This window comes from Pediculus humanus, genomic scaffold (genome assembly GCF_000006295.1).
Source record: "Pediculus humanus corporis 1103172107377 genomic scaffold, whole genome shotgun sequence".
NCBI classification, from domain to species: Eukaryota; Metazoa; Arthropoda; class Insecta; order Psocodea; family Pediculidae; genus Pediculus; species Pediculus humanus.
The window spans coordinates 46,769-58,026 of record NW_002987005.1 but is presented as its reverse complement, the minus strand read 5'-3'; the positions used below and the strand labels follow the sequence as shown (position 1 = coordinate 58,026).

Below are 11,258 nucleotides of genomic sequence, written 5' to 3'. Positions count from 1 at the left end.
GATTTATTACTTGCAATTTATTATTTATATTAATAATTTTTTTTTTTTCCAATTAATTATTATTATATTAATTTTCTTAAATTAAAATTTAAAAAAAAAAGAAATTGAAAATAATTAATTTAATTTTTATAATTTTTATTACTCTTTAGTTTTTATATTTCTTTTTTATTATTATTATTATTATTATTAATACTGTCAGTTATTACTTTGAATATTAGAGAGGAAAAAAAAATAATAAAGCACCTTCCTTAGTTAGGTAGGTTTGTATCTACATAAACCGGAAGTACACCGCCAATTATACATATATATATACAATTATGTCATTGTTTTTCCGGTTTCTACGGTAATGATTACGTAAAAAAAAAAAAAAAAAACATGTTTTATCTAAATCGTGTATAATTTCTTTTTTTTTTTAAGACCAGACTTTCTTTTGTTAACGTATAAATTCCTCCTTTACGATGATAATTAATAAAAAAAATAATAATAATCTTATAAACAATTATGTAATTTTTGCTAATTATTTTTACGAGAAATATTTTTTAAATATCGTAATTAAAAATTAAAAATGTTAAAAACAAAATACTTATGTATATTTTTGAAGTTGAAAATGTTTAGATGTTTAAAAAAATAAAATAAAATGAAAACTATAAAAACTTTAATTTTTTTCTGGAAGCACACGCTTTTGTCGTGGTCGTAAAAAGTCATAGAGTAAACAAAAAAACAAAAAAAACATTACATTCGAGTTGTTGCTTTTAACGGTTTTTTTTTTAATAAAATGGCGGGATACATTGGTGAAAAGCGTTTAAATTATTTTTCTAAAGCTTTAACTACGGATGGCACATTAAATGTTCTTGTAAATAATACTGAAGAAAATTTTTTAATCCTATAATAAAAGTTTTCTTTTCTTTTATTTTTTTTTTCATTTGATCGAAATAAACGTTTTTTTTTTTTAATGTTATTATTTTAATATGATAACATAACCCAATTTAACCATGTAAACAACAATGTCAGACATTAACTTATTTCTTATTATTTTCTTTATATTGTAGTTAGTTTGTACATTTCAACCTTATTTGGAAGAAATCGGACACAATTTATATGTCACTAGAGAAGTTCAACGAGAAAAAAGAACGTATAGTTTAAAAGTACACACTTGTAAATTTATAACAGATGTATTAGAATACATGCCAGAAGAATTTTATGTTGATTATATTGTTTTTTTATTAAAACCAGAAATGGGAAATTGCTTGACTGAGGTAAAACAAAAAAATTTATTTGCTATGTTGAAAATAGTTACATATCAGTTTGTTTTTTTTTTTTCTTCCCCCAGGTTTCAAATAATTTAATGTGGATAGATTCTAATTTTCCTAAAGAAAAAATTTGTTTAGTTAATCCAAATGCCACTTTTTTAGATTCAACAGTTTCACCAAATGATATTTGGGAATTTGCCATAGAACATCAATTCAATGTTATAAATGGACAAATTAAGGTATAACCTTTCCTTTTCTTATCAAGTTATGTTTAAATAACTAAATACTTTTTATAAAATTATACTGAACTTAATATAAACTTGAATACTATCCTATTATCAATTTTTCATATATTTCATGCAATTATTTATTTGAACTATTATGTTTTTTTTTTTTTTTTTTTTGCAGAAACAAAATGGTTTTTTCAACTTATCGAAAAAAATCCTAAACTTAGCCGAAGCATGCTGTGGGGTTATGGAAGGTGTACCAATGGTTAACATTGTATAAAAATTTTCTATATCGATTATGATAATTATTGCACTTTTTTCTCTTTCATAAACTGAGAAAGGTAAATAAAAAAAATTGTATATATTAATTATTATTATATTTCTAAGAGTATGCTACAATTGTTGATTTGCTATGCATATTTCATTTCATATTAATTTCATTTCAATATAATAAATAAATAAATTTTAATCGACATTTCTAAAATAATAAAAAATACATTTTTTCTCAAAAAAAAATAATAAACAATCTAAAAAATTAAATACTATGATGTGTTTGTATGGTAATACATTATTAAAAATAGTCATCGTTGAACTATAAAGTTATTGAAATTTAATTAGGCTATAGTTTAGTCGTCTAGAAAAAAATTTTTCATAGAATTTAACAATATGTAGTTTTTTTTTTTTTTTTTAATTAAAACTCTTTTGATATGCATCAAGAAGTAGATGATAAAGCACTAATGGTAAAGCACTAAAGATAATAATCCTAAAATGTGAGGCATGTTTTTCAAATCTATATTTATTTATTTAACGAATATTTTATATATTATTATAAACTAAATACTGGGTAATATGTTTTTATTTTCCCTAAAAATTTATTTATTTTTATCTATTTACCTGAACAATGTGATAAAAGTTTAACTAAAACTTTCCTAAAATTTATTAAATTAATACTATTTCGATGATATGGAATTTAACGAAGTTATTTCTTTGGCACAAAAAAATTATTAATATATGGCATTTAGAGTATTTTAACTAGCTTAAAATAATATTTGTGAGTATTAAATGGATTAAAATGATAAAAATGAGTTTATTTTTTGGGGGGATTCATTGAAAGAGCTGCACCAACGCACGCATCGCGACCCCCAATAAATTCAATTGGCAATTGATATTGTATTTGAACTTCTTTTTGCAGAACTTTATTTCTTATGAGTGCCGTTCCAGTTCCTATAATTTTATTTATGTTCGAAGAAACTAATTGATCTTTTGAAATCATGCTGTGGGAAACATTTAAAGAGTTTTTAAATAACTTTTTAAAATATAACTCTTAAAATGATTGTTTTATCCTCTTCAAATTCAATTGTTTTTTTTTTTTTTTTCAAATCATGGCATTCAAGTTGTAGAAAGTAAAATTTTGAAAAAAAAAACGTACCTTAATAAGTTATGTATTATTCCTTTGCACAGAGCTCTAAAAATTTGACCAAGACCCAAATTTCCATGATCCAAATTAGACACTGATGCATTTTGCTCTGGGATATGTCTTTCTCCAAGTAAAGTTGGAACCACGAAAACAGTAGACTCGGCATCATCTCTATCCCCTAAATCTGTTACTTTTTCCCAAACTTTTGCTGTAACATTTTGTATGTAATTTATTCAATCAAAATTAAATTTATTATAAAATTGTGTTATACCTTAGCTAAACCTTAAATTCTCTAAATAATTTTCGTTGAAACTTACATTGCGGGACGCTAAATCCCAGGTCTAGAGTCCATTGCTGCAACATTTTAACAAAAGCAGCTAATACGTTTCCTCCGTTCAGGGAAGCTCCTGCTGCTAAATATCTGTCATTGAAATATGTATAATAGGTAATAGGAGGCGTTAATGGAGTTGGGTCGGGTTGAAATAATGGCTCTTTCAGGTATGCTATTTGCGCGGATGTTGATATATTTAAAACGGCTTCGTTTTCATTTTTTAGGTTCGCTATGACGGAACATTGAAAATCTCCCAAAGCAGCCCCGACAGGTGTACCCATTGGAATTCCAAACCAACATTCTGGAAGTTTTCCAGCTATCTCAGTCGGTTTAACAACTTCTGGTAATAAATGAACTGGAAAGTTTGATTTTTCCAATAGTTCTTTATTCCAAGAATTGGTGGTTGTATTGAAATATCCCCATCCGGCTGCATTTTGAGAAGACATGATGGGTTTTTTCAGATTACACAATAAAGCAACTGCAAAATCTTGAATTGTACCAGAGCAGTTGAATTTTGAAATTTTTTCTGGACAGTTTTGAGAAAGCCAAAAGAGAGTTGCACAACCAAATCCAGTATGAATTTGAATATGTGATTGGGGTTCGGGAAGCTTTTTGAGAAAATTTGAGTCGCATCTTGTGTCTTGCCAAGTGTATAAATTGGATACATTTGAACGAATAACTTCAAATTTAACTCCAGAATTAATTCCTGGGGATTCTGTTCTCTCCCAGCAACAATGTTCCGGTGTATTTGACCAAAGCATTATTCCATGCATTTGGCCACACACTCCTATAATTTTAATTTGTTTCAAGAGTTTATTAGGCAACCTTGAAACACAATTATGTAGAGCTGATATTATTTTGGGTACATCTTGCTTATCACCCTCAGATCCCAAATGGCTGGGAACATTAGCCTGGGTATCTTTTGATTGCTCAGAAAGAATTGTATCTGTTTCAGAATCGTATATGCAAACTTTCACAGACGTAGTTCCTATATCAATACCCAATGAATATTTTTTGGAACTCATTTTTTAATAAAGTTTTATTCCCAGTATTTGAAAATCCGTTTTTAAAATCAAAATTGCTTATAAGTATTTAAAATTGCATTTAATTATAAAGTAAACTGTTTTTTTTTCTTAAATATATGTATATATGTAAATATGTATAAAAATATATATTATAAAATTTTTATTTAAAATGGAAAAGAAATATATGTTCTTAATTTGCGAGTTACCTTATCAAATAATATTTAAACTACAGCAAATTTTTTTAGCGCAATGTATTATTTGCTACAAGAAAGGCGGTGTTTTTCATAGTAATACTCAAAGGCGTCCATTTTGTTGCAAATTATTTAGCGTTGTTAAGTTAATTCTTTTTAATTTCTTTTTCACAATGGTAGATAAAGTAGATATGAGTCTTGCTGACATAATTAAGCAGTCCAAACAGGGAAGAGGCACTAATCGTAGAAGAAGAGGAAATACCAGAGCCTTTGGTGGCGGAAATCGGCGTTCTAGGGGATCTCTTAGAAACACTGTAGGTGGTGGAGCTCTTCGATCCCGCCGGTCTGCTAATTTAAGGTCTCCTTACAGTAGAGGTGTAAGTTTTTATTATATTTGATTTTTTATATATTAAAATATGTGATTTTTAATAATATATAACTATAGTTTTAATTTGTTCTTCTATGTTAATGTTATATATCATATTTGTCATGTGTACCCTAATTTATTTATTTTCAATTTTTAAAAAAATTACCGTTAATAATTAAGATTTGAATTATTTATTAATTGCAGACGGGAGACATAGAAAGCAGGTGGCAACATGACATGTTTGACGGTTTTGCTCCGGTGAGGTCACCAAGAGGAGTTCAAGGCGCGATGGGCCCAGCCAAATTATTAATTTCAAATTTGGAATTTGGTGTTTCCGATTCAGATGTTACAGTAAGCGGCTCTGTTAAATTAGTATATTGCTAAATTTAAATATTTCAGAACTTGTGAAAATAATGGAGGTTTTCCAAGTCTTCTCCACTCCTAATTTTTAATCAACAACCAAGGAAACATTTTTTCTAGGAGTTATTTGCAGAATTCGGACCATTGAAATCAGCGGCTGTTCACTATGATCGATCAGGTAGATCATTGGGAACAGCTGATGTCATATTTCTTAGGCGAGAAGATGCCATCAAAGCCATGATGCAATATAATAGTGTACCTTTAGATGGAAGGCCTATGAATATTCAATTAATAACATCAGAAGTTCCATCATTTGGAGGAAACAAACAAGGAGTTCGTCAAGGAAGAGTTCAGAAAGCTGGTGGAAGGCAAGGTTTTCAAAGGGGAAGAGGTAAATGCCACATAATTCAATCCAAAAATAAATTTTTTTTGCATCTTATTTTATCAATTATTAATAATTGAAATGTGTTGTTTATTTATTTTACTTCAAATAGGTAATCGTAGAAGTGGTGACGGAAGAGGAAATGCAAAAAATCAAGATCGTCAATTAACGGCAGAAGAATTAGATGCAGAGTTAGATGCTTATGCCAAAAAACAAAATAAAATTGTGAGTGTAGTGTTGTAAAACAGAGACTTTTTAAATCATTCATCATGGGGTGTTATTCGTGACAGATTACTTATTATCAATAGTAGACAATAATTTTTTTTGACTCTTGCAGTAAACAAAATAAAAAATAAAAAAGAAGGAAAAAAAATCAATTTTTTTTAATTTAGGTTATTTTAGTCTATAAGAATCCTTGATTAGAGTGCGTTTACTCTCTCGCTAAATTTTAATAAAAAATATTTTTGTATTTAATAATAATAATATTAATAATAATTAATTAATTAATTAATTAATTAATGTTACCTCATGAAAATGTTTTTTATAATTTTCAGTGAATGACATAAAATCAATACATAAAGCAACATATGTCTTATGTTTTACATAAAAATAATTTATAAGCATTTAATTAAAAAGATTTATTATTAAAAAAAAAAAAACAATTTCTTTTATTAAAGTTATGATGTATACTTAACTTAACTGAACAAAAAAAATAAGAATTTCATTGTTGTGACTTATTTGGGGGGGGGGAAGGGGGGTGTGTGTGAGAGTGTGTGTGTATTTTAAACACATTATAAAACTCGATAGAAATTATTAAATTTTTTTTATTCGATTTATTATGAAATATTTATAAATAGACATAAGGGATGAATAATAAACATCCCTTTCAAATATTAATTATAATTTTTTTTTTGTGGTAAAATATCGAGTGAAATTTATTTACTGTAAGAAAAAAAGAAAAGAAAAAAAAATGTTTTTTTTTTTTTTCGATTTTCTAAATGAGGTGTTAATGTAACATATCTGGAAAAAATGTGTATAAAATTTTTTTCCAAATTTGATTTTATCAGATTACTACATTTATGAATAATTTAATGTACGTTTTATATATTAAAAAAAAAAAAAAATTTATTTACTAACAACGATTTGTAAAATTCAATGGACTTTATGCAAGTCCATTATTGATGGGCTCAAAAGAAAAAAAATTACTACTACTAAAAATTGTAAAAATAATAATAATAATATTAATAATTATAGTACAATAAATGTTGTAGTAAATGTTTAAGTAAATAATTTTTTTTTTTTTATTAATTATAAATTTGAATTCATTTTATTCTCCTATAATTTTTTTTTTTATTATACATTCTTAATTTATAATAAAAAAAATATTTCTTTTAATTTCTTTGTCTGCCCTCGAATTAACAAAAAAAAAAAATTATATTCGTTCACTTTAAATAATAATAATAATAATAATAAATAAATTAATTGAATTTTTTTTTTTTTTTTTTTTTAATAAATGAATACAAATATGAGAAAATAATAATAATAATAATAATTTTATGTCATCAATAAAGAATTAATAATATTTATTGTCAAATAATGAATATTATTAAATATTATAACGATTGAAATTTTTTTTTGTACTTGTTATGATTTTTTTTATTTTAATGACCATTTTTAAAAGAAAAATGTTTAATTTAATAAAATTAATTTTGAATTTATAATAAAAAGGTTTTTATCACTTTTATAATACATACAAGTTTTTTTTATATTATTATTATTATTATTAATTTTTTAATTATTTGTATTCCATTAAAAATTTTGTCGAAGAGAAAAAAATAAAAAATTTAAGTACACACACACACACACACTATAAGATGATGATAATGACAATGTGTAACTTATGTTGTTAATTATTCTAATTAAAATCAAACAACCTCAATAATAACTTAAATGCAATCAATTATTATTATTATTATATTAATTTACAGTAAATTACAATTTTATTTAAAAAAAAAAGTTATCACATCTGTTGAAATTACAAATAAATAGTTCACATCCACTATTGTACATAATTATATATATATATATATATATTTATTTGAAAGTAAAAGATATAACAGTTAAAATTTTGAATTATAACATTCGAAAACCCATTTTTTTAAATAATAATAATAATAATAATAATTCAATTAGAAATTTGAAAATGTTGTGAAAAATTCAAAAGGGGAGAATATAAAATCATTTATTTATTGAAAAATTAAAAACTATAATACAAAAGCAGTGATGGGTGAGTGGATGAGAGAGAGAGAGAGAGAGATGGGGAGTGATTGACAATTAAAAAAAGAATTTATGTCGATATAACTTTTAAAAAAAATTGTTTTTTTTTTTTTTTAATACTTCTTACTAAATTAAAAATTAATTTTTGAAATTGTTAGAGCTGAATTAGCTTTTGTAAAATTTATTAATTAAACTCTATAATCTATATTTTTAAAAATTGTTCTTCCATTTCCATAAAAAAATTCTATGTATGATAAATTATATTATAGAAAAATATCCTCGGTAAAAAAAAAAAAAAAAAGTTTATTATTATTATTATTCGCAACATTTTTTGCAATATAAATTTTTTTTTTTTATTAATAAGTGATGAAATTATATTAATGTCAGCTCTAACACTTGAAAACATTTTTAATTTCAATATACAATAATTTAAAAAAATGAATAATTCATTACGCCCTTTACACAAATTAAAAAAAAAAAAAAAAACTTGAAAAGCATCATCAAATCGATCGAAAAAAAAAAAAAAATTTGTTTTAAATTTTGTTATTTCAAGCTGAAATTGTTTGTGAATTTAAAAAAGAAAAAAAAAAAAAAAATTAAAATTAATCCACATTCACAGTCTTTTTAATGTCCTCTTTTTATCTTTTAAAAGTTTTTTCTTATCTATTACTTGTTTTTTGTCTCCTGCATGTTTTTTCGCTGATGGGCCTTCGCTTGTAGAACAAGATGTCGCTTCAACACCTGCTTTAATGAGTTTTGGTGCCTGAAAAAAAAAAAAAAAAAAAACACAATCATGTATTTATTTATTTTATACAAAAGTAAATAAAACTTTTGAATTTGTATTATTTTATTATAATAATTTACCAATGCATGAATTTCAGTCATCATTTTCGCTCTCTGTGCATAGTCATTGTAATGTTCGAGTAATAGTTTTCCCGCTTCTTCATTTAATGCAGATTCTGGATTAGGAAATATAAGTAAACATTTAACAGTTAATAATATATGTTTAATTCCTAAATCTGGTTTCCAATCTTTTTTAAGAGTATTGACGCATATTTCTCCATTTTTTGCAACATTCGGATGAAATATTTTTGTGAAAAAAAATGCTTTCGGAGGGGTTTGTGGAAAATCTTTTCCTAATGCTAACTTAACTTTAAAAACTCCTCCAGCATAGGGTGTGCCAGCTGCAAATTGATTTTCATAAAAAAAAAAAAAAAAAAAAAACTTTTTTAATTCAAAAAAAAAAAATTTAATTTCATCAATCGAAAAACAAATTTATACTTACCAGGACCTTCTATGTATGCTTGAATATCAGTCACATCTTCTTCATTTATTGTTACTTTTATTCCCTCAGGAGGCTGATTAACCAAATCGTTTAGTTCTTTTGCAACCCTTCTAATAATTTGTGGTGATAGGTTTTCTACATTCTAAAATTTTAAACATATAATAATTTATGTGCGAATGATGAAAAAGGAAACTTGATTATAAATAAAATGATAAAAATATTAATAATTAAAATTATTTTTTACATTAATCAAAGGCTAATTGTTTATATAAACTTAATAACAATTAATAGGCTTATAATTATTATTAGTACTACATTGTAATTGAAATACAAGGACTAAAGTGTCTACAAGTACTAATTAAAAATAAATTAAAATGAGAAATTTTTTTTTTTTTAAAACAAAAAAATCATAATAATAATAATTAATTAAATATTAAGAAAAATGGTAAAAAAAAAAAAGTTAAAAAAAAATTACTGCAAATTTTGATATGCAAGTGTTGACATAATTTGCTAACTGTGGCTTGGTCAACGTCCATGTCAACAAACGTTTTCATAAAACGAATTTATAGAACAATGCTTTTAAATAACGGTTATTCTTAATGAAAAAAAATTTTTGAAAAATTTTACTCACCGAACTCATAGTTGACATTTTACATTAAAAATTAAAATAAAATTATTATAATTTTTATAATGATAAATATTAAAACATAAAATTAAAATTCACAATATCAACATCGAAGAATAATATATAATTTGTGGCAACCAATCAAAATTTCAATAATATCTAAAAATCATAAGAGGAAAAGGATTTTGCTATCGTTCAGACCAAAATGCTTTACGATAAAGTTTTATTATTATTATTATTTTTTTTTTTCGTTTAGACAATATACGAATTTTATTATTTCAATAAATAATTTAAAATATGTCACATTTATGTGTTATATTTTTACCGTTGTAAAAAGGTAAATTAAAATATTATATTTATTTTTGACTTTTTTTTTTTTTATTAAATTGCTTCTAATTCATTGCTCTTATAATTATTTCTTGTAATCACTTGTAATCACTTTATGAATTTATTGTTTTTTTTTATCGAGAACCTGAAATTTTTCAAAATATATTATATACATATATAAAATTTTTTTGTAAATATATAATTGTTTTATTTGTATTTTAAAACTCAATAAAAAGAAGAAGCAAAAAAAAAAAAAAAAAAAAAAATTAGGCAAGTAATCGTTTAAAAAATTCAATTTATTTCAATTCGGTTAAATTTCTATAAAAACAAAATTTCTATCGAAAATAAATCTTTTTTTTTTTTGTATTCTGTTAATTTTTAAATTAAAAAATAAAATTTTTGATAATCATATTATTTATAATGTTTAATTAAAAATAATTGAAAAATTTTATAAAATTAATTGTCATAAAATATTTTTGTTCAATTGTAATTTTTAATGTTGAAACTTTTTTTTTTTTTTTTTTTCATAGATTTTAAAGTATTTTTATTTTTTTATGAAATTTTATTTTTAAATTAAAATTTGTGACTTGATTAACTGGTTTACTTTAATGTTATATTGTTTGTTAAAATTTTTTAAAGTCATTACATGACCTGAAATTTAATTAATTTATATATTTTATTTATTGAAAAGAATATACATATGTGCATATTGTCTCTTTCAAATAATGATAATATTTTAATTATAAGTTAACTCTATCTAAATTTAATGTATTATTTAATGTATTGTTGTTTGTTGATAAATTTTTCAGTTAAAAAAAAGAAAAAAAAAAAATGGTTCATTTAAAAAGTGGTACAAAACAAAATGTTCGAATTTTACTTTTGGGAGAGAGAGGTGTTGGAAAAACTTCTCTCATTTTATCTTTAGTCAGTGAAGAGTTCCCTGAGGATGTTCCTCCAAAAGCAGAAGAAATAACTATACCAGCAGATGTAACCCCAGAACAAGTTCCCACCGATATTGTAGATTATTCACGTATGTAAAAACTTTTTTATTCAAAATTTTGATTGAATTATAGAATTATGTGTTAATAAAAAATTTCTCTGCAGATGTTGAACAAACTGATGAACAGTTAATTGAAGAAATACAGAGAGCACATGTAATTTGCTTGGTTTATTCAATTGAAAATTATGACACAC

At 23.8% G+C, this 11,258-nt stretch overlaps 4 protein-coding genes across 4 annotated transcripts; 2 read left to right on the top strand and 2 right to left on the bottom strand.

The window, feature by feature from the left end:
* Window positions 1-775: 775 nt before the first annotated feature.
* On the top strand, window positions 776-1,757 carry Phum_PHUM023440 (uncharacterized protein; the record flags this gene model as incomplete). The annotated part of the gene is made up of 4 exons (XM_002422872.1): window positions 776-853; window positions 1,050-1,256; window positions 1,331-1,489; window positions 1,659-1,757. 4 exons carry the CDS (start codon window positions 776-778, stop codon window positions 1,755-1,757), a joined length of 543 nt encoding a protein of 180 aa, XP_002422917.1.
* An 807-nt stretch (window positions 1,758-2,564) lies between these two features.
* On the bottom strand, window positions 2,565-4,250 carry Phum_PHUM023430 (uncharacterized protein; the record flags this gene model as incomplete). The annotated part of the gene is made up of 3 exons (XM_002422871.1): window positions 2,565-2,751; window positions 2,907-3,102; window positions 3,212-4,250. 3 exons carry the CDS (start codon window positions 4,248-4,250, stop codon window positions 2,565-2,567), a joined length of 1,422 nt encoding a protein of 473 aa, XP_002422916.1.
* A 169-nt stretch (window positions 4,251-4,419) lies between these two features.
* On the top strand, window positions 4,420-5,793 carry Phum_PHUM023420 (THO complex subunit, putative; the record flags this gene model as incomplete). Its single annotated transcript, XM_002422870.1, has 4 exons — window positions 4,420-4,818; window positions 5,013-5,159; window positions 5,289-5,559; window positions 5,663-5,793. 4 exons carry the CDS (start codon window positions 4,420-4,422, stop codon window positions 5,791-5,793), a joined length of 948 nt encoding a protein of 315 aa, XP_002422915.1.
* Window positions 5,794-8,493: 2,700 nt separating this feature from the next.
* Phum_PHUM023410 (ubiquitin-conjugating enzyme E2 S, putative) lies at window positions 8,494-9,648 on the bottom strand (the record flags this gene model as incomplete). Its single annotated transcript, XM_002422869.1, has 3 exons — window positions 8,494-9,011; window positions 9,113-9,254; window positions 9,628-9,648. The coding sequence occupies 3 exons, from the start codon at window positions 9,646-9,648 to the stop codon at window positions 8,494-8,496; spliced, it is 681 nt and encodes a 226-aa protein (XP_002422914.1).
* Between the last annotated feature and the right edge of the window lie 1,610 nt (window positions 9,649-11,258).